The sequence below is a fragment of the Cervus elaphus genome, chromosome 14 (genome assembly GCF_910594005.1).
Source record: "Cervus elaphus chromosome 14, mCerEla1.1, whole genome shotgun sequence".
Lineage (NCBI taxonomy): Eukaryota > Metazoa > Chordata > Mammalia > Artiodactyla > Cervidae > Cervus > Cervus elaphus.
In genome coordinates, this window is record NC_057828.1 from 36,476,368 (window position 1) to 36,500,643 (window position 24,276).

Here is a 24,276-nt window from a genome sequence, read left to right on the forward strand (position 1 = left end):
TGATTGTGCCCAGATTCGGATTACACTCCTTACTAAGTGTTTGGCCTTAATTTTCTGTGCCTCAGTCCCCCTGTGTGTTAAAAGAGACAATGATAGTGCTGACCTGACTTGGTTGTTCTGAAGACTAAGGGAGTTAATAAAAGTAAAGTTTATAAAGCAGTAAGACCTCAATAAATGTTAACTATTTTTACCAATTGAATTTCACAAATGAACTTCAAACTCACAAGGTCTGCAGTCAGATTTGCTCTGTATATTATTCATTCCAGTCACCCCCTTTAGAAACCCAGGAGTCAGCTCTGTCTCTTTCTGTTCCCTGTCCCCACTCATTTAATAAACCGTCCTCTCAGGTCCTGCAACAGTGACCTCCTATTTCTGTGGTTTGGGACTTCAGCATCTCTTCCAGGCCCTGCTTCTTGTTTCTTTGTTTCTTTCCCACCTCTTCAGTGTCAGAGGAATTGGGTAATTGCACTTCACTTCATTAACATTCCAAGTACAATTCCCAAACTGGTGGCCAGAGGGCCAACTCAGCCAGCTAATATTTTGGGACTAGCCAGAAATATTAAAAAATAAAATTTGATGTCATCATGCAAGGCATACACTTCCTAGGTCAGCTTCAATCTCCTCTATTCATAAGGTTTTACACGCATTTACATCATATGTTTGTTCTGGTGCCCAGGCAGTTGGGTTTCTGACCTCTAACATGAAGGGTGACGGGCCCACTCCGTAACATACCAGCCTTTCACTTACCAGAACTTCCACTCCCATCACTCATTCTCTCTAAGCTTATGCTCCTGACATTTCTTACCTCACTGCCTTTGTTCATGCCCTCTATTTTGCCAGGTTTGTCCTCCCAACTCTGCTTGTTGAAACTGTGGTTTCAAAATCTTTCAAGATCTTTTTCCAATTCTCTACCCCCATGAGGCCATTTCATATCCATCTAATTTGGCAGTCATCTCCCACTCAAGCTATTAGCTATTTTAATCACAGAGGATTTGGCCAAAACCTATGAAAATTCTCCTTATAAACCTGCAGATATGCAGGCTTCACACCTGCTGAACTCCCTCTTGATCCAGAGGTTAAAGATCCCTTCTAAATGCAATATCTCTCTCTCTTATATGAATCTTCCAAAACGTTGGTGATATTTCCCTTAAGCAGCTTGCAGGTCCTACATTGATTCATAGCTTGTTGTTGTGCTCTCCTAAATACCACCACTCCTTCACACCCCAGCCCACCCATGCACACAGTTATACATCAGACATGCTCCATTTTTAATTACGGAATTGAACTGAATTATTTATAAAGTCTGGATACCAGTCTGTGAACTGACTAGGCAGTCACTATTTTATAAAAATTGCATTGCTTGTAAGATGGGAGAGATTTATTATTTTATGTTATACAAGGGACGCACACACCTTTCTGCTAATGTTTGGTTGCCAGACTGTTTTCTGTGCTATAACTGCCCTTAGACATTTATTTCTCTTGAACTATTTATGATAGCCGTATCTTAGTAACCCAAAAACATGTGGAAAGAATTGAGTAATTTAGCTTTCATTTTAGGTCCAAATAAGGATTTTGAAGTTGGAAAACAAAACATCTGGCCTTTTAAAGTTTTATTTATTTATCTGTTTATCTACCTATCTATTTATTTATTTATTTTCACACTCAGTGACATTACTTTCATATGTTTCCATCAGGTTGCTCTTACTGACCAGTTTTATCGGCCGTTGGTATTTGGTGTCCCAGTGGCTCTGCTGCATTTTTTTAACATGTTCACAGGCCACATTCCTGGTTGATCAGGTCCTTCTGCTCTCCCGCTTGTGTTATTTTATGTGGAGGACATTGTCCTAAACAGATTATATGTGTTTGTTTAATCATTGCAACCATCTTATAAGCATTATTATCATCCCCACTTGACAGAGAGATTAAGGAATGGGTGAGCTACAGACACAAAAGGTTAAGGAACTTGCCCTGAGTCACAGTGGAGAAGGTTGTGAGAACCAGAATCCAAGCCAAAGTCCTTGCTCTATGCACTAACGCAATAATCACCCTGACTGGCCGGCCATTGTAATCAGGGTTGCCAGCCAGCCCAATGGTGGCCCAGAATAGGACTGAACAGTCTCTTTTTACCATTCTGAGATGTTTCTAGAGCTCCACGGACAGAGGAGAGATGAGAACCATTGGGGCTGAGTAAATAGGTATAGCATTTCATTTAAAAACTAGGGAGCCTCCCACCCTGGTTGCTCTGCCACTTTGATGTTAGTAAAGTGTGACAGTGCCGCCCATGAGGGAATTACTTAATGGGAGGAACCCGAAGAACTATGCTCCGAGCTGCCAAGAAATGAATCAGGAGGAAGGGAACAGAATGGAGGCAAAAGCATCTCTCTGGAACAAGAGGGGAATCCTATTTTTGTTTTGAAAAATTTCAGAGTTTTCTATACTTCAAGGTCTTAAAGCAGACTGTGAGTACTAAAAGAGTTTGTTAGATTATAATATAAAAATCAAACCCACTAAGGACTTTCCACTTGCCCCTTTTTCCAACAATTAGATGACTTGGTTGCAAAAAAGTAGCATGAGATTTATACATTTGGTGGGGTTTCTGTTTTTTTAGAAAAGAGTTTCTCTCCATCTACAGTTTCCTTAAGTATTTCATCTTTGCATGAATAAGAAGGTAATGGGTGAAATTCACATTGACGTTAATTAACATCCTGGTACACATGTGTGGCCAGATGTTTATTGTACAAGCCTGAAAGGCAAATACAGTCACTCGGGTCTGGCCCAACATTTTGTCAAAAGACCATTGGAGGGTATGAAAAGGGGATCAAATAAAATGAACTGAAAGTGGCATGATCTCAGCTTCCTCACTGCTCACTGGAGAAGAGAGAAAACAGGAATGATAGGAGGAGCTGTGGTAACATTTTGGAATCATTTTTCAACTCTTCTAAAGAAGCAGGATAAAATTAAAGTACTCCAAAGAATAACTGAAATGTGTTTTCAATTTGTTTCCTCCTATTCCACTCTTAACCCCATTATTTTAAAATTCCTCCCATTAGCATTCTCTGGTCACTGTTTTATCTATTGATTTTCCTTTGACCAGATAAAGCCAAGAAATTGATGTGTGAATTCCTTACAGACAAAAATTAAAGATGCCAAAAGAATAGTGGTACTTTGGAAAGTTTTCAGACTCTTATAAAAGATGATGCATTGACAGAAAGAAGGAAGGGAGGGAGGGAGAAATAGGAGGGAAGGAAAGGAAAAAGCAAAACCCTTCATTCATCCTACTGTTAGGGGACAAAAAATACACAACCTAGAAGTTGAGAATTACATTTTATTAGATGGACATACGGGAAGACTCAAGCCTGGGAGGTAGGTTCTCAGATAGCTCTGAGATGTAAGGGAGGAGCCAGGATATATAGGAGTTTTGCAAAACAAACCAGGTAGTTTTACATCAAAAGATTTATGCTAACTAAAGAAAAAACAAACATCGCAAGTTAATGAGGTTGGTGCTTTCCTATGTATGGAAAGATTGAAATGATTCAGTCTTATTGAAATGATTCCTTTGATATGCACCTTAACTATCTAGGGCCAGTATCCTGTTTCTCTCCATGCAGAAACCCCTTGGGGTAAACAGTCTGGGATGACTGCAGACAAGAAATTGATGTGTGAGTTCCTTATAGCCAAAAGTCAAAGATGCCAAATGAATAGTGGTACTTTGGAAAGTAGGTAGCATCCTTGGTTTCCTTACGTGGCAGACAGGATTCTATGAAGGGACACTGTGAGGTATCTGCACAGTGTTGTCAGGAGAAAGAGCCAGGACTGAAGTCAGAGGACGTTATTCTGTGATCTTGCAAGTCACTTCCCCTTTAGGGATCTCAGTTTCCTTAATTTTGAAATAAGGTTGAACTAGCTGTTCTCTAAGGTTTTTATATTCTCCTTTTTTCAATTAGTCATGTTCCTACTAGCAAGCATTTTTATTCCCACTTGGTAACAAAGAAAACAAGACATCAGGAAGTTAAGTAGTATGGACCACCCACTGTGGAAGTGAAGGGGCCAAAGAGCACATTTCTGAGCAGGAGGCTGTCTTGAGCTGCTAAGATTCAATTCTTTATTTTCCATCCCCAGTAACAAAAATTTCACCTTGAGGGCAGAAACAAAATCGAGTTAGAGCTCCTAGTAATTAAATTTCCTGCAGTAACTCAGAATATAAATCAACCACTAACTGGATGCATGAGAGTCGCTCAGTGTTGCAACTTCTTTTGTCTTTGTCAAGAAAATTAAAGAAATACTGGTTCAAATTTCTATAAAATCATGAAAACAACAAGTCAGACATCCATAAATGATAGATTGAGCTGTGGTTAAGCTCACTTGGATTAATTATTCTGAGTTACAGCGAAGAACGATGCTAATGCATCCCCTTATTCTGCTGACAGGAACATCCATCAGCTGCCTGCTTTGGCTTCTGTGTCACCAATAAAATCCACTAAACCAAGTCTGTCTCCCTTTATACTGCCTCTCATGCCCTAAATAGGAAGGGTTTCTTTTTTTTTTTTTTCCCTCACTGCATTTCCCTTCATAACTCCCTCCCACTAACTTTGAGAAAATAAAGAAAAATGGAGATTTTTCTGGTATAATTACATTTCCCCTAATTCTTATTTTGCTTTAAAATGGAGACTACGAATATAAGTAGGAATTCCAAGGCAGAAAAAAAGAGGGCACACTCATAAACAGTAGGACTTAACCTCACCTGAAGGAACTTCTGGTCCCTCTTTGTGAGCAATTCTTCCCAATGATGAAATATTAAACCAAAATTTCAGATTCCCTGCTCACTAGCTGTGTGTTTGGACATTGCCCTTAATCTCTCCAAACCTTAGTTTTCTTACCTGTGCAATGAGTTGTTGTGAAATTTAAATGAACGCAGACTTGTGAAGGGTTCCCTGGTGGCTCTGTAGTAAAGAATCTGCCTGCAATGCAGGAGATTCGGGTTTGATCCCTGGGTTGGGAAGATCCCCTGAAAAAGGAAATGGCAGCCCACTCCAGTGTTCTTGCCTGGGAAATCCCATGGATGGAGGAGCCTGGCAGGCTATACAGTCCATGGGGTCACAAAAGAGTCAGATACGACTTAGCAGCTAACCAACAACAGCAATAAGACTTGCAAAGCAGAAGCATAGTAAGCACTATAGTGAACCAGTACTACTTCTGTTGTTATTTCTCCCTAAGCAGTAAGTATCTGCTGGATTGTCTCAAACTCAAACACTTCAGAAAAAGAATCTTTTTTACAAGCAAACAAAAACAAATAGTTAGAACCTATGGGAAAACCCCAATAAATTTGGAATGGTAGAACTAAATTTTGTGTTGCTTACATTGTTAAACTTCAAATAAAATTTACTCATTGGATCCTAAAAAATGGAAGAAAAAAACACTTCAGCAGGGCCTCCCATAATATCCTAGTGCAAGGGACATAAGAGAACCGCTGATGTAACTCAAGTTGTAAATAAAATCATTACCCTTAGAAGAGATTTTTGGCAGGGTCCTCCAGGTTGTTTGAGGCCCTAAACCTTTCTGAGTTCTATGGGTTGATCCCTAACACGTTCCTACTTTGTGGAAAAGAGAATCAGTCTCCTCTTAAGAATAACTGTCTTCCAAAGAATCATTAGCTGATAAATCTCCAGCTTTTTCAAGGTAGTTTTACTCAAACAGTTGGGCTATTCAATCAACCATCAGTTGTGTGATTGAACTAAAAAGCCAGGGCAGCCCATCAGAGTACCTCCACTGATCAGTCAAAGAATCTATCAGTTTAACTTTTTGTTCCTTTGATAATCTGGACATAAAAGCTCTTCAGAAGCCTAATCTTTGTTATTTTCCCATCTGCCAGCATTTTAGAAATGTCTGTTCATAAACCTGTCCTGAATTTTGGCTCTGACTGAAAGATCTCCAAAACAAAAGCCAATTTCTTTTTTTCCCCATCTTCACTTGATACCAGCCTAAATCAAATACATATATTTAGAAATGGGTTTGAGTCATTCTAAGATTGAGAGGACGATAGACAGAAGACAAGTTCTCTTTATATCCCTAGAGGGCAAATCTTGGCTTGTTTCATTGCCTTTGGATTCTAAAACTGTAATGTAGTCACAGCAAAATGATGTCAGACATTGCAGAGAAAACCTCGCAAAAAGCAGCTTACACAACAGGGGGAAAGGAACACTTAATCTTTGTTTAGAAAGCAGTCACTGGAAATATTAGCTGCTGGAGGAAATCTAAGTACAGTGCACAGAGAAACAGTGACCTCTTGCATGTTGATGATGATAAATGGTACATAAGGGGAGCCCTGGGGATGATAAATGCTGACAATGTTTATAAATACACTTCCCTCTATCTGATCATACCTAAAGGGATGAACATCATTCATAATTATGACACCATTAAAATAAGCATTTTTATTTTATTGCTTCCTTATTTTACATTAGCTTTTAAAGAATTACTTCATTAGATTTCCAGATTAAAATGTGTGATGGTATGCATTCCAACATAAGGTACATAACAGATTTCAGCAAGACTGAAAATTTTCAGAAGCACCACTTGACTTTAGGCTTTAATGGGTGAAGTCTCTTCCTCAAGTGCAGCCTTTCTTTATGCCTTTGTGCGTGCTCAATCGCTAAGTCATGTCCGACATGCCCTTATGTACAGCCATTATTACTTTCGTTCATTTATTCATTCCCCCTAATGCTTCCTGCTTTGCTTCCTGGACCACTTCCTCTTTCAGCTGGCACCGCGCTGACTATCCGGTACCCCCTCCACAGTGTGACTTAGGATAGAACAGCAGCTAACACACAGTGAGTGCTGGGCACTGTGCTTACTACAGTAACTTGTCTGCTTCCAGCACTCATAACCCTGTGATGTGCGTGTTCTGGAGATAAGGAGGTGTCATTGCCCTCAAGCCAAAAACGAGCCTGCATGCTGGAGATGAGCCAGTTGCTTGTTTCAAGGAGAGAGGGTGACACTGTGGCCACTTGCAGGGTGTCAGGAAGCTGAATTTGGGAAAGACTTATTATGGGGTTTGGACTTTGTACAAGGTTTTGCAGGGGAGGGTATAAGGAAGCAGGGAATAGGGTATAAGGAAGCTCAGGATTGGATGCTATTGGGAATAGGACAACTTAGTGATTAGGTGTTTTAATAAGCCATCAGTTATAGAGGGGGATGAATTCAAGTTGAAATTGTGATTGGTAAAGAAGCAACTGTCACCTCTATCAAGTAGGATGGGGCTCTTCGGTCATTTCTGTGCTTGGACAATTCTCATGTTTTGTCAGTGTTCACACAGGATTACAGAGAGGTCTTTTTTTTTTTCTTTTTTTGTCTCAATTACCTTCTGGACGTGCATGCAGGTCAGTTGCTTAGTTGTGTCCAACTGCTTGCGACTCTATGGACTGTAGCCGACCAGGCTCCTCCATCCCAGGCAAGAATACTGGGGTGGGTTGCCATTTCTTCCTCCAGAGGATCTTCCCGGCCCAGGGATCGAACCAGCATCTCCTGCATTGGCAGGCGAATTCTTTACCTCTGTACTACCTGGGAAGCCCTGCATCCTAGACAGTCAACAGAAATCTTTGCACAGTGGCTTGCAGATGCATCACCCTATGATTTCTTTGTTGCAAGATCCTATTGGTCTCTTTCTTGAAGACGAAAGTCACTCAATCATGTCCAACTCTTTGTGACCCTATGGACTATGCAGTCCATGGAATTCTCCAGGCCAGAATACTGAGTAGGTAGCTGTTCCCTTCTCCAGGGGATCTTCCCAACTCAGGGATCGAACCCAGGTCTCCTACATTGCAGCTGGATTCTTTACCAGCTGAGCCACATGGGAAACCCAAGAATACTGGAGTGGGTAGCCTATCCTTCTCCAGTGGATCTTCCCAACACAGAAATCAAACCAGGGTCTCCTGCATTGCAGGTGGATTCTTTACCAGCTGAGGCTACCAGGGTAGCCCCTCTTACTCCTGAGGCTTGTGCAATCTTAAGAAGAATAATAATTGCTAACATATTTTAAGTGGTTACCATGTGATAGGCACTATTCTAAGCCCATAAAAACATATAACCATGTTATGTATCATAGCAATTGTATGAAATAAATAATATTATCTCCTTTTTATGGAAGAAGAAGATTATGGTGAGAGATTAAGTATCTTGTCCAAAGTCACACAGTCAGAAGGTTATTGGGCTGGAACCTAATTCCAGGCAGTCTGACTCCAGAATCCATGATCTAAACCATTTTGTTGTGCTGCAACTGAAAGTCAGTCTTTATATTGCTGTATTATTTAAGGATTCATACCAAAAAAATTTAATATTGAAGAATCTGAAGAGCTGATATAAAATATGTTGATGAATATGGAAAAATTATCCATAAGAGCCCAAATACAGGGCTTCCCTGGTAGTTCAGTGGTTAAGAATCTTCCTTGCAATGCAAGAGACACCAGTTCAATCCCTGGTCCAGGAAGATTCCACATGCTTCAGAGCAGTTAAACCTGTGCTCCATAACTAGAGCTCCATAACTCCATAACTAGTCTGCACTCTAGAGCCTGCGAGCTGAAACTTCTGAGTCCACAATCTGCATCTACTGAAGCCGGCACGCCTTAGAGTCCGTGCTCTGCAGCAAGAGAAGCCACTGCCGTGGGAAGCCTGATCGCAGTAACAGAGTAAGCCCTGCTCACTGCAACTAAGGAAAGCCCATGTGCAGCAATGAAGATTCACCACAGCCAAAACAATAAATAAATTTATCTTTTTAAAAAAGAGTTCAAATGCAAAAACAGGCAAAAGTTCTCAAGTATTTAAGCATTTTAATGACACATCATTTCTGTATACCATAATATGACTATATCTACACACTTACAGATGCAGTATATACACACATTTATATATATATATATATGAATACACATATATAGCTGTTACAGTATAGCAACTATAAGAAAAAAAATCACTATTTCTGCGTTCTTGTGCATTTTTTGTCTGAGAATAACACCATCACATGTACATGGCATTGATGCTCTCTATTTTAATTTCACAGATGAAAGAACTCGGTGTCATCTTCTACAACTGCAGCTGCCTGGTCCTAGATTTACAAAGGATATTCGCTTTATATAGTTCATTAAAATTCAAGAACAGAGTACCTCAGACCTGGTCGAAGAGACTTTATGGAGTCTATGACAATGAAAAGAAATTGCAGCTTCAGTTGAACGAAACCAAATCTCAAGCATTTGTGTCGGTGAGTTTTGCTCTTTTTTCCTCCTCCTCCTCCCCTCCTTCTTCCAAAATCCCTTTATTAAGTTGGAATGTTTGACTGCAATCTTATGCTGGGCAAAAATGAATTCAACCAGTCTATCCTGACACACCCCTAGAAGAGTTAAAATATGTGCATTCTTATACTCAAGCACATGCTGTCCCTAGTTACAATAACCATACCTGTTAATAATCATTCCTAGTTTCAGATACTTTGCGTTATCTGGCTGGATCCCCACCATCACCTGTTAGGTAGACCCAAGATTATAACTGTGTTTCAAATGAAGATACCGAAGTTTATCCACTAGCTCAAAGACCATCAGATGGCAGGTGCCAAGAGAAACGCAAGCACCCAGTTCTTCTGACACCAGAAGCTATTTTCAGTGCCTTTCACCAATGATTTTCAGACTCGATTTTAGCAATATAACCCTCTGAGGAAACCCTGGTGTGTAAAACAGACAAAAGCAGAGCTATTGTATTTGATTGGGGCTGAAGGGCAAGAGGCTCTTCCAAAAGGCCAGGGCACAGTTTCCAGGCCTCTGACTACACTTGGAAGCCACCTCCAGGATGCCCACGCACCGCAGTTGTCCCCACAGTATTGCTGAGAGTGGGCAATGTAAATATCCAAGCCTACAGTCCTGGTCTTCAAACTTTAAGGCATCTAAGAACCAGATGGGGAACCTGATTGAAATGCAAACTTACGGGACTTCCCCGGTGGCATAGGGAAACACAGGTTCAGTCTCTGGTCTGGGAACGTTCCACATGTCACAGAGCAACTAAGCCTGTGCTCTAGAGCTCGGGAGCCACAACTACTGAAGCCCGAATGCTCTAGTACCTGTGCTTCACAATAAGAGAGGCCACCATAATGAGAATCCTGCACACTGCAAGGAAGAGTAACCTCTGCTCTCTGCAACTAGAGAAAGCCTGTGCAGCGATGAAGACCCAGCACAGCCAAAAACTAAGAATAAATAAATAAGTTGTGTTATTGTTGTTATTCAGTTGCTGTTGTGTCTGTCTCTTTGTGACTCCATGGACTGCTGCACACCAGGCCCTTCTGTCCTCCACCATCTCCTGGAGTTTGTTCACATGTCCATTGAGTTGGTGATGCTGCCTAACCATCTCATACTCTGTCGCCCCCTTCTCCTTTTGCCTTCAGTTTTTCCCAGCATCAGGGTCTTTTCCAATGAGCTGGCTCTTCTCATCAAGTAGCCAAAGCATTGGAGCTTCAGATTCAGCATCAGTCCTTCCAATGAATATTCAAGGTTGATTTCCTTTAGGACTGACTGGTTTGACCTCCTTGCAGCCCAAGGGACTTTCAAGAGTCTTCTCCAGCATCACAATTCAAAAGCATCAATTCTTTGACTCTTTAAGGTCCAATTCTCACATCCGTACATGACTATTGGAAAAAAAACATAGCTTTGACTATATGGACTTTTGTTGGCAAAGTGATGGCTCTGCATTTTAATATGCTGTCTAGATTTGTCATAGCTTTTCTTCCAAGAAGCAAGCATCTTTTAATTTCATGGCTGCAGTCACCATCCACAGTGATTTTGGAGCCCAAGAAAAGAAACTCCATCACTGTTTCCATTTTTTCCCCCTTCTATTTGCCATGAAGTGATGGGAGTGGATGCCATGATCTTAGTTTTTGGGTTTTTTCTTTTTTTAAGTAAGTAAGTAAAAATTGCAAACTTATAGTTACCCCAACCTCACAAGGATCTGATCCACTGGACCAGGGTGAAACCTTAGAATTTTGATTCGAATCAGGCTTCTGAATGGATCCTGTTGCTCAGGTAAGCTTCTTTGAACCATTCTCCCAATTTAACATGGCTATTTCTCCACTGTCTTACAAGTTGCCAGCAACTTTTATGTCATGGAAGAGCTTTTCATGGGAGAGGAAATAGTAGCTTTTTTGCCCATTAAAATGAAAGCACTTACTGAAAATTTAGAAGTGTAGCGATAGAAAATTGAAGTTGCTTGTCTTAAATAAATTCATGTAAGTGTGAATAACATAAAATAATAGACTATGGAAGATTTTCATCAAATAGAACTAAAAAGCTCCCTTTTTTGGTATGTGTACAGGTCAAACAATGCAGCAGTATATAGCATGTCATCTAAGGCATTTTACTAATAAAATGATTGCATATATTCAATTTTGTTTTCTCTTAAGACAACCCTGTAAGACAAGAAAATCAGATATTATTCTCAATTTGTAGATTAGTTGCAATAGGAAATTTTCCAAGGAAACCTTAATCCAGATTAATGGCAACATTAATGGTAATATGACATAAATGATAACATGACACCCCAAGAGTCCAGCAGAACAGCTGGAAGCAGCAAGAAACAGGTGAATCATAAGCATATCTCAGATAATTGCTGGATTTTGAATTTACAGGTTGAATCTTAGAGATGAGTGAATTTGGTTGTTGCATAAATTTAAATTCTGACCCTTAAAAAAGTGGGGGAGTCCTTCTTTGTTGATCCCAAAGTTAACATATCTACTTCAGAGAGAGGGCCCAGGCCTTTAGTAAAATCTATGAAAATGCAAGGGCTTTGTTATATTCCTTGTGCCAAGTCACTTCAGTCCTATCCAACTCTTTGCGACGCTATGGACTGTGTAGCCCACTAGGCTTCTCTGTACATGGAATTTTCCAGGCAGAATACCAGAGTGGGTTGCCATGCCCTTCTCCGGGGATCTTCCCAACCCAGGGGTTGAACCCCGTTCTCCTGCAACTCCTGCATTACAGGTGGATTCTTTACCTCTGAGCCACCGGGGAAGCCCGGTGCTACAAAATAGGTTGGGATTTTTAACAGTCCTTTCCTTAAGCTATGGTCTTTTAAACCATGTGGCACCTTTGTTTTCTATTTTTATTTATTTAATTATTTTAAATTATTGTTATTTTATTTTCCATTTCATATTAATATCTCAAGCCTACCTTTGAATTTCAGTTCAACAGATATTAATTCAACACGATTTTTTACAGAGGAATAAAATCTTACAGACATAAGATAAATAAAAGTCAGAAAACCCCCAAAATTGGAATTGGTATCATTTGCCCAGAGCTCCTTGGTCTCACCTCTGTTACAACATTAATCACAATTTTGTAGCTATTGATTATCTCTCCCACTATTTTGGGCTTCCCTGGTAACTCAGATGGTAAAGAATCCGCCTGCAATGTGGGAGACCTGGGTTCAATCCCTGAGCTGGGAACTGGGTTGGGATCCCTGAGTTGTCCCTGGAGAAAGGAACAGCTACCCACTCCAGTATTCTGGCCTAGAGATTTCCATGGACGGTATAGTCCATGGGGTCGCAAAGAGTCAGGCATGACTGAGCAACTTTCACTTTCACTTTCCCACTTTTTTATAAGGCTTCAAAGGTCATATACTGTACTCTCTTCATCATTTTTACTTCCAGTACTTCCCTTATGCCTCCCTAAAGCAGAAGTAAATGTTGGATTGGTTCTATTAGTAGTAATATCAATAAAAAGTTCCAGGATACATACAGTTTTCTGTGTATATGTGCCAAACAAATGTCAAGGCAAATTTATTTAAGTTCAAAATATTTGTTATAAATTATCTTAAAATAGTATATTATATTTTTATAAGCTTACAGTCCCAACACTAAGTTAACACACAAAATATATATATTTGAGGGCCTTAAGAATTATCATTCCCAAAATTAGATTTTAGGTGATTAATAACTTAGCATGTTTCTATATAAATTTAAATAGTGATGTAGATATAAATTATTTCTAATTTTCTCATAGGACAGAAAGAGGTATTTGGTTAGATTTAAGTATTGATCTCTAATAACTTGGGGCTGAATCATTCTAATTTTCTTACATTCCCTATTGAAATCAGAAGATAGGAACAACAGACTGAGATTTTTTTGTCCTATTTTATAACAACAGAGTGAGGTTTTTTGTCCTATTTTGTAACAACAGACTGAGGTTTTTTGTCCTATTTTGTAGAATGCTTTTTAGAGTTCTTAAGGTAATGCATTTGATTTCCAAGATAAAGACTAGTTAGTTCAAGATCTGTCTTTATTGATCTGGGTACTAGAAAGATTTAATTTCTTGTTGTTTATTGCTTAGTTCATTCATCCACCACTCATGTATACTGTAATTATTTAGTAAGTGAGGGCAGATGTTGAATAGAACTTGGTGCTGCTCTGAAAAATATAATTAAATTTCCCTTTAGAATCTCAGCTATATATTTTAACTACACTTCAAAAGATTTATTGAGATATAATTTATTACCATAAAATTCATCCTTTTAAAATGTAAAAATCAGTGGATTTCAGTATAGTCACAGAGTTTCACTATCATCTGTATACTTTCTAATTTTAAAATATTTTTATCACCACAAAGGAAAAGGTCATACCTGTTAGTAGTTGCTCTCCATTTTCCCCTTCTCTTAGGCTCCAGAAAGCACTAATCTACTTTCTGTCTCTAAGGATTTGCCTTTTTCTAGATACTTCATATAAATGAAGTAATATTGATACAATATGTAGTCTTTTGTAACTGATTTCTTTTACTTAGTATTAATAAAATGGTTTCAAAATGAATGACTCTGTTCTTTTTACTTTTATGGCCAAATAATTTTCCATTGTATGGATATATCACATTTTGCTGTCTGTCCATCAGTTGATGGACATTTAGATGTTTTTACCTTTTGACTATTGTGAATAGTGTTCCTATGAACCTTCATGTACAAATTTTTATTTGAATACCACTTCTCAGCTACTTTGAGTTTTACTTAGGAGTGGAATTGCTGGGTACTGTTGTAAATCTACCTTAAACATTTTGAGGCATTGACAAACTTTTTTAAATTGGCTGCACCATTTTGCAGTTCCACCAGAAATGAATGAGGATTTCAATTTCTGCACGTCTTAGTCAATACTTGCTATTTTCTGCTTTATTTTAGCCCTCTTAGTGTTTGTGAAATTTGTCTTATGGTTTTGATTTGCATATTTTAATGCACTTACTGGTCATTTGTATATCTTTTTAGAGAAATGTCTATCAAAGCCTCTGCCCGTTTTTCAGTTAGATTGCTTGGGGTTTTGTTATTGAGTTGTAAGAGTTAATTATACATTCTAGATACAAAGATGTATATGATTTGCAAGTATTTTCTCCCATTCTGTAGACTGTCTTTTCATGTTTAATTACATTTTAGCATATGTATTCTGGGAATGGAATATGGATTTTTTTTAGCCAGGAACCTGATATGAAATAAAACACTACTAAAGCAAGAATTTAATGAATATGCAAAACAAGGAACATGTAAATATAAGGTGTTTATTGATGTAAGAAGGAAATAGAGATTACCTATAATCAAGGTGCCTCAAGAGCACTTGATTGGTAACAGATCATTGAGAGCTGAAACAAAGAAAAGCATCTGTATTTTCCTTCTCTTTGTATTTTTCTTTGGAATAAAGAAGTACAAAGTACAAGGGTCAGAAAATTAATCCAGGAATGATAAGAAAACAACAGTCTTCTCTCTGATTAAACAAGCAGAACTAGTTAATTTTCTCTGCCAGATCAGAGAACATGCAAGTACTACCATGACCCCAGGGGCAGAAGTACTAATACAAATAGTCATGTGTTTCCTTAATAAACACATGTAGCACCTGCAATGCTCTAAGCAGTGGGTTAGGAAATGAGAATATAGGAGAATATAGGAATATATGAGAATATAGGAAACAAGACAAGTACATGTAAGGGTCTATTCACACATAGATGGGAATACCTAGAGTAAAGCAACTCCAACTAGGAGTAGAGGCTGGGGAGTCACACAAGACTCCAAACACTTAGTAATCTAAGAAGCACTCTCACATTCCACAAATATTTACTGAGCAGGTCACACGTGCTAAGCATGGCATGGCACAAGGCTCCAGAGACATAAAACCAAGCAGCTCACAAGCTGGTAGAGAATCACACAGACAAATGAAGGAAGTACAATGTAGCACGTGCTGGAATGAAACTGCACAAAGCAGGAATCTTATATCGATCACTGATGTATGCCAAGTACCTAGACTAGAGCTGGTTGCATGGCTGGTATCAATACTTAGTAATATTTGATGAATGAATGAAATCAGGTGCAGAAGAGGAAGAGATCCAGACCAGGAGTAGGCCATTCTCTTATTTAAGTCTCAAAGGCAAATCATAATGAAAGATTTGTTACTGTTCTCACCCCACAGGAAACAGAGGCTCAGGAAGTGTGAGGGACATGCCCAGCCTGCTACAGGGTATAAGGGCTGGACCCCAGCACATCACCAGCATGTAAATGCACAGTATCCAAACTTATTAGACCATAGCCAATGAAAGAGACCAGAGACTCTGTCTAAATTTGTTCCTCCCTGAAACCAAAATCCAGTTTTGGGAACATGCAAGAAAGTTCAGGAAATTCCTAACTGAAGCAAAAATATGGGCATTTGGACACATTTCAGAGTTGACCTGGGCTCCTGTCTAGAGCTAAGATCCTTAGCTTCTTCATGGTAAGCTTTACCTGTTGGGTAAAGCAGACCCAACAGGCTGAGGGAATTAATTCATTTTAATTTTCATTTATTAATGGAGATAGAAACATGAGTAAAACACAGTTCCTAAAATCAAGATAGTAGCCATCTAGGCAAGGAGATGAGACAGGTGCAAGTGATTTTAAGTTTCAATATGCTAAATAATATAACAAATAAATCACATTATGGGAAGACAGAAAAAGGAGAAGTAGCTTCTGGGTGACAATATAAAAACGTTTCAGGACTTCCCTGGTGGGCCAGTGGTTAAGAATCTGCCTGCCAATGCAGAGACACGGGTTCGGATCCCTGGTCCAGGAAGATCCCACATGCCTCGGGGCGACTAAGCCTGTGTGCCACAACTACTGAAGCCTGTGCACCATACAGCCTGTGCTCCCCAACAAGAGAAGCCAGCATAATGAGACGCTCAAGCACTGAAACTAGAGAGTAGCCCTAGCTCGCTGCACCTAGAGAAAGGCTATGCACAGCAGCGAAGAGCCGGCACAGCCAAAAATAAATAGTTTTTTGATTTTTTTTAATTTCATGGAGGAGATAGTATTTGAACTTGAACTTAGAGGAAGTATAGGACTCTGATAGGGAAAGATAGGGAAACACTTCAGCCAGAGGGATCGGCCGGAGCAAATATACGGCGGGCGGCAGACAATGTGAGGGCAGGGCCATGGACTGACGATTATCTTAGTCTGGGACACAGAAGGCATGATAACGTGCAAATGAGGGAGACAGAAATGGGAGAGCCAGGGTACAGAGGCCGTGCATGCATCTGCCCCAGTGAGATCAGGCTGAATTCCAAGAAACCAGGGGTCCTGAGAGAGACACACATTTGTTTGTTTGTCTTGTAAGCATCGTGAAGACAGGGAAATGAGTTCAGAAGATATATAAAAGTGATGCCCAGCAAACAGCACCAGTGCCTGAATGAGGGAAACAGCAATCTGGAGTAAGAGGGAAGGACAACATGAAAGACACTGCAGAAGCCCACACCGTCTGTCTTAGTGACGGATGGGGTGTCTGCCTGTGTGTGTGCTGGGAAAAGTGTGGGACTAGCATGGGATTTTGTTTGTTTTTTTATTTATGTTTTATTGCTTTGTTTTGGGCTTTTTTGTTCTGGTTTCTCTCCTTTAGCATTTGTTTTTTGTTTTTTAATACTTAGAAGTTCATCCTCATTCCGAAAGGAAAGTGATTTAAATCCAAAACTTATTCTGATACTCATCGGCCAGGACAACATTCTGAGTAAGGGTGCCTGGTAGGTGTGGCCCTTCAACATGCTCCTTCCTCAGCCCCACGCTCCTCCTCAGCTGTGCTCCTCCTCAGCTGTGCATCCGGTCCAACAGCATCGTCTTCCCTCTGCCTAAGCTGAGATAGGGACTCCCGCCAGCACAGGGTGGGGAGCTGTTCCCAAGCATTCATGAAGGCCGCTGACCACCAAAAGTGGCAGAACGTTCGGTGAAGGACCCAGGTCTGCCATGCCAGGCAATCTTCCAGAAACCATTTATTTGGCCTCTGATACTAACCAGAGGAGCCTGGCGGACTACAGCCCATGGAGTCGCAAAAGAGTCAGACACTAAACAACTAAGGACTCATTGCATTGTTTGTGTTCCTTCGTTTGGTGTCTTGCTTGTCAGAGTAATGCAGGAACTACAGAAATGCTCCTTCCAGTCTTGTCCAATGGGAAGCCAGTAAGAAAACCAAAGTATATCTTTTCCTTTCTATAATGAAAAAAGTGAAAGTGAAAGTCACTCAGTCATGTCCGACTCTTTGTGACCCCATGGACTATACAGTCCATGGATTTCTCCAGGCCAGAATACTGGAGTAGGTAGCTGTTCCCTTCTCCAGAGGATCTTCTCAACCCAGGGACCCAACCCAGGTCTCCCGCATTGCAGGTGGGTTCTTTACCAGTTGAACCACAAGGAAAACCCAAGAATACTGGAGTGGGTAGCCTATCCCTTCTCCGGTGAAGCTTCCCGACCCAGGAATTGAACCAGGGTCTCCTACATTGCAGGGAGATTCTTTACCAACTGGCCTACCAGGGAATCCCTCTTTTCTATAATAACTTTATCTAAAAAAAATCATACTTTGGTAAGATGGAAACCACTTTGAGCAACATAAGAAAAATATCTCAAGTATAATTTGCCTCTTTGCTCATTTTTCTCAAGTCCCTGTCTCTGCTTATGAGCTTGGCATCTTAATAAGTCACTTGGTTTTTCCTCTAGAATTACTGATGATCCTTTCTCCACAATCAACCCTCCTCTTCCTCACTTGATGAAAACATAGGAGAAAAGAAAAAACAAAATAAGATTTTTAGACTGTGTGTCTTGAACATCTTTACAGCTATGTTACCTTTCAAGTGAAATGACTTCTAGCATAAATAGCTTGCTGTATGTGTGTGTGTGTATATATATATATATATATATATACACTATATGTGTGTGTGTATATATATATACACACATACATACACTGCATGGTAATATCTGAGAAAATTAACTATGTATGATATGAGTGTGTGCCAGAGTCACATAAGTTTAGAACTGGAGAACTTCCATAAAGATAAAACATGTGTATTGAAAATGAGAATTCCCTCCCAAAACCAACTTAAAGGACAGATTTGAGACTCATCCCACCACGCTTTGATTTCTACTTGCTTCAACTTTGATAGAACTGCAAATGTGTTTGTCTAATCTCATAAAGAACTGGAACATAGACTTGCAAAAATTGGCTAAAAGCCAAGATTCATTTTTTACAAAAAATTTTAAATAACAACAAAAAAGAGAAAACTCCAGATGGTAAAAACTAATACTCTAAAAGTTTGTTTTTGTGTCTTCACAGAATTCTCCCAAACTCTTTTGCCCTAAAAACAGAAGCTTTGACATAGACGCCATCTACAGTGTGATAGATGATGCCAAGCAATACGTGTACATCGCAGTCATGGACTACCTGCCTATCTCCAGCACAAGCACCAAGAGGTCAGTGCGTGTGTGCTTAGAACCTGGGCTCCAGGGTGAGGCACGAAGCTGAGAACCACAGGAAAACACATCCTGGACACTGGGATGCTATCAAGTCACAGAAGGTTGCACATTCACATCTTCTCAGGGTATACTTGCAGCTCACCCAGAATGCATCTCCTCCCTTAGTCCATTTTAAGGACTCAGGGTCTCATCCCATAAATTACTACCTCAGTAATTTACATTGTAAGCATGACAACAACTTTAGATTGAAGATTGGGTTGTGATTTGAAAATTATTTGGAAAAGTAAAATAAATTATAAATTATTAGAAAAAAGTTTTTTTAAGTTATCAGTTGACATGTGCCTGAAGGGCATACTGAAACTAAGTAGGTCTGCCAAGATTTTCTTTAAAAGAGGCATCCCTTTGTTGTCCTCATGTTGGTCTTCCTTAAATGCTAAATTTTCATACTATCTTTTTCATTTATGGGAGAAGCAAACTTAAAATATGTATGTTCTCAGTCAATCTATCCATCTGTAAAAGGAACATAGCATTTTAAAATTTAGAGTATTTTTAATATTCATCACTGTGCAAGTGTGGAAATACTTGGAATAAACAGGAGCAGAATTTATGCCCCTAAATCATTGCATGCATAAATGCATGCCTAGGACCCAAGTATTGCCTACTTTTGCTTTCTTGCTGGGAATGCGGAGTTTGGGTGCTTGTAAATGTTTTGAATAATCCAGTTAACCCAGGAAAAATTTCCAAAGTGCACATTTCTAGGAGTACAACCTGACACCTTTTAAATTTGGAAAATTACAATTTCAAATTAACTATTTTGCTGAGGTTAAGTAATTTCATGTGCCCTATATTGCTTGAATATTGTTCATATTGCCAACCTCACATATGCATAATATACAACTTCTTTATGCAAATGACTTTAAAATTGCAAAAGATGTGTTTCTCCCAGAAAGTGATTACCCCAAATGATGGTCAAAAAGTATTTTAGGCTGCAAGATACACATTATTAAGACACTTAAAATATTGTGCACCCTTTGAACATTCATGGATTTTTTTTCCACATACTTTCATTTTTTCAATCCCTCCTTTTCATGTTTTGCCCATTTATTGTTTATTTGATTTTAGATTTGTTTTAGACTTCAGCTTCTCTTTGGGAAGAATTTGAAACAGTACGTTTTGCCTGGTCTTCCAATTATTCCAAAGGAGAATAAGGTTAAGTTTATGACTTATTCAGTTGGGATAATAATTTCATAGGATTGACATAACCTTCATTTCATGAAGTTCCTTCAAACAAACAAAATTAAGATCCTTCATAGCCAAGGGAGAAGGCATTAGCATGGATAATCTAAAATATCTTGGAAATATAATGAGGAAAGAGATTGTGCACCAGCCACAGAGCAATGCAGAGTCAAAGCAGGTGTCTCTCAGTTGGAAAGATTTGCATCTTTTTCTCAAATTAAGAAGGCAGAGAATGAAAAAAACTGAAAGCCAAGCGTCCCTTTCTTTGAGACTCCATAGACAGAGTTGCTTGAATTTTCTAGGCAAGAATATTGGAGTGGGTTGCCATTCCCTCTCAAGGGGATCTTCCCTATCCAGGGAGCGAACCTAAGTCTCCTGCATTGCAGGCAGAATCTTTACCATCTGAGCCACCAGGGAAGGCTCCAGGGAGAAGTTGAAGCTATTCTCAGGAAGGAATGACGAATCAAATGCAGCTGCAGAGGGCCAAGAGAACAGCTAAGGGAGAAGGGGGAGGATGCCTTATCCTCTGAATTAGAGGGAAGGAGATAAGGATGTGTGTGCCCTCAGGGTAGAAAGTTAAGGAGAACCATGGTTAAGACCCCCAGTTTTGTGAATGAAGGAAAGAACAAGTTTCTCTAGGGTGGGGTAACAGCATAATTACAAAAGATACAGGAGGTGGAATTAACCCAATACAAGGATAGAGGTTGACAGATGGTATTGAGAACCCTGAAGGTCGAGATGACTTTTTCTAGTAGTCCTCAGCTTTATGACTATAGAAATACACCAAAGGAATAACGGCACTGATCCTGGATTTAGATTCTGCAAAGAGACAAAGGAAGGGAGAGGGGCAATATCCTTCAGGTGATGAGAACTGAAACTAGGCTTGTCAGGGAAAGGAGACCAGGAGGAGCTGATGCATCAGGAAAAAGTAGAGGGATCTCAGATCTGGGGCCCACACAGGTGAAAAGTGAACATGTTAGTTTCTCAGTCATGTCTGACTCTTTGTGACCCCATGGACTGTAGCCCACCAGGCTTTTCTGTCCATGGGATTTCCCAAGCAAGAATACTGGAGTGGGTTGCCATTTCCTTTTTCCAGGGGCTCTTCCTGACCCAGGGATTGAACCCAGGTCTCCTGCATTGCAGGCAGATTCTTTAGCATCTAAGCCACCAGAGAAGCCCACACAGGTGAAAGGGCAGGTACAAATAAAAGAGTGAAAGAACTTGAAGGACAGGAGGCTGGGGTCAGATATAAAGAGGAGAACTTTGGAGGTAAAATTATTATGCAACTCACAGGCTAAGGTTTTGAATAATATATTATTAGTCCAAATAATGAATTGGCCTAGAATTAGGCAAAGATTTGTATGAATAAACAGAAGGTCAACAAATTACAGGATTAAAGAGAGAGCAATTTGAGATTTGTCTTTAACATGGGAAAGCTTATTGTTTTTGGTTTTTAACATGAGAACTACGTTACAGTTCTGAAAGAAACACTGTGTGTGCTGGGGGGAGCAGTGGCTGGCTCCTAAATCAAGTGGACAGGTTGTGGTGGGAAATACACAGCAGGACTTGAGGAGAAACTGTGGCCTAGGAAAGAGTCCAGATTTAGTTGAAGTAAAAAGTTAAGAATTCAGGGGAAAGGCTCAACCTATAGGGGAAACTGTTTGCCTGATGAAGTGTTCCAAGGTCACAGAGTAGTGGAGGGGCTTGGCAAGGAGAGACAAAGACAGTTTGGAAATAAGAGTGTGGGAAGCTTGGACAACCAGAGCAAGATCTCATTTGGGGGGCACTTATCAAAGAAGAGAGGTTTAAGAAGCACTTGAAGATGACAGAGTGCTTAAGGATCCTAACTGGAATTCTTTTGGAAAGTTGATTCTTCTTGCACATTTGAACTGAGGCCCAAGTAAAGTTGGAGGTGTGTGAGGGTAGCATGTGGTAGCGGTCAGAATGTCTGTGCCCTCAGCCCACACAACCTGAGGCCCTGATAGGAAACCTCATTTTAGGCAGGATTGTACCTGCCTAAAGCACCATTTCTCAATGTTCTAAGCCAGGAGGCCAGCATTTTATCAACATATCCTACAAGGTTATTTATATTACAGATTAGAAGCTGATCTAATCTGTAATATAAATGATCAAGTAATGATCCAGTTAATGTCAATGCTCTCTGTAGTGTAGTAAATTTCTTTCCCCAAAGTAACTGATTTTCTTTATCTGTATGAATATTATTTCTATAGTACTTATATTATAGATTAGAGGCTGATCTAATCTATAATATAAATGATCACATAGTGATCAAGTTAATATCAATGTTCTCTGTAGTCTAATAAATTTCTTTCTCCAAGCTAACTAATTTTCTTTTATTTTATCTTTATGGATATTATTTCTACAGGACTTATAAATTAGAGGCTGATTTAATCTATAATATAAATGATCACATAATGATCAAGTTAATGTCAGTGTTCTCTGCAGTCTAGGAATTCCCCCCCCCAAACTGACTAATTTTATTTTATCTGTATGGATATTATTGCTACAGGACTTACTGGCCAGACTTGGATGGGAAAATCAGAGAAGCATTAGTTCTGCGAAGCGTCAAAGTTCGACTCCTTATAAGCTTCTGGAAGGAAACTGACCCCCTCACATTTAACTTCATTTCATCTCTTAAAGCTATTTGCACTGAAATAGCCAACTGCAGTTTGAAAGTTGTAAGTATTATATTGACTGAACTGTTAAAATCTTATTTCCTTCATACATCTGTGAAATCTATAAGCACACAAATACACATATGCTTCCAATCGGAACTAGGACAACAATCTTTGAGAGTGAAAAATGCCTCAAAAAGTAGGTTGAGTAGTTTTCAAGATAATCATATCTTCCCCCAAAAAAGGAGACTAGAACCCAAGTTTCCTGGTACCAGCCTAGCCCTCTTTATCCACGCTTTCAGTTGCATCCTCTCCATTTTGCTTGAACTTCCTCCTTCATCTACTATTCTTATTTGTAAGACAGTGAGCAGCAGAGCCTTGGAACATGCACCAGCGCAGACTCCCCCAGCCTGGGATCCTGTCCTTGTTCCAGGTCCCTCAGGCCACATGCTGACCCATCTCTGCATCCTGTGAGGGAGGCAGGGTTGAGGATTCATACAACTCTAAATGTGCTAGCTCTCTAGCTTATCTTTAACTCTCCTCTGGTCCACACATGTAGCATCCTCATCCTCCCCTCAGGGCCCATGTACATGCTCTTTCCTCTCCTACAACACTCTTCTCCATGCTTTACCTGATTCATGCCCACTAATCCTTTAGATCTCAGCTTTCCCCAACCTCCACTGCAGACATTCAACAAATGTACACTGAGACCTCTTCTAAGTGATGAAGTTTTGCACCATGCATGAAGCGTTCAGGGACCCAGATGACACAGGTCCACTGTCAGCTTCAATACATGGCTCCCAAGATTGCCTTGAGCCTCAGTACCCCAAGGCCAGTCGGAGGAAGAGAAGTATTGGAGGAGTGCACAGGAGGCCCTTAAAGGGAAAGTCGCTCAGTCATGTCTGACTCTTTGTCACCCCATGGACTACACAGTCCATGGAATTCTCCAGGCCAGAATACTGGAGTGGATAGCCTTTCCATTCTCCAGAGGATCTTCCCAACCCAGGGATTGAACCCAGGTCTCCCACAGTGCAGGCGGATTCTTTACCAGCTGAGCCACAGGGGAAGCCCTATGAATTAGACCTGCTGTTGCTAAGTCATGTCAGTTGTGTTCGACTCTGTGCGACCCCATAGACGGCAGCCTACCAGGCTCCACCGTTCCTGGGATTCTCCAGGCAAGAACACTGGAGTGGGTTGCCATTTCCTTCTCCAGTGCATGAAAAGTGAAAAGTGAAAGTGAAGTCTCTCAGTCGTGTCTGACTCTTCGCAACCCCATGAACTGTAGCCTACCAGGCTCCTCCATCCATGGAATTTCCCAGGCAAGAGTACTGGAGTGGGGAGCCATTGCCTTCTCCCATGAATTAGGCCTAGAGGAGATGAAATCCCTTTAGCCTTCACTCTCTGAAGGACAAACCATCTCCATGCTCAGCAAGGCCCCAGATGTCAAAGCATCAGAATATAGAAAATAAGACAAAGCTAATACAAGCAGAGGCAGAGGAGAGTACCTGGGGCCTATGGCACATGATGCATTTGCTCCTATGTCTTCTCTCTACTTCCCCTCAGAACAACTCAGTTGTCTGCACCAACCCCTTTTCCTGGCCCCACAGCACACCTGCCACTGAAGCCCTGTCAGTTGAAATCTCTGGCA

At 40.2% G+C, this 24,276-nt stretch overlaps 1 protein-coding gene across 5 annotated transcripts in view; it reads left to right on the forward strand.

The window, feature by feature from the left end:
- The window catches only part of PLD5 (phospholipase D family member 5), a 374,767-nt gene that overhangs the window by 338,798 nt on the left and 11,693 nt on the right, over nucleotides 1–24,276 (forward strand). For all 5 annotated transcript variants that reach the window (XM_043924362.1, XM_043924365.1, XM_043924364.1 and 2 more), the window contains 3 exons: nucleotides 9,053–9,250; nucleotides 18,617–18,753; nucleotides 22,523–22,691. In XM_043924362.1, coding sequence (XP_043780297.1) covers nucleotides 9,053–9,250; nucleotides 18,617–18,753; nucleotides 22,523–22,691 — 504 coding nt within the window. The remainder of the gene's footprint in view (nucleotides 1–9,052; nucleotides 9,251–18,616; nucleotides 18,754–22,522; nucleotides 22,692–24,276) is intronic.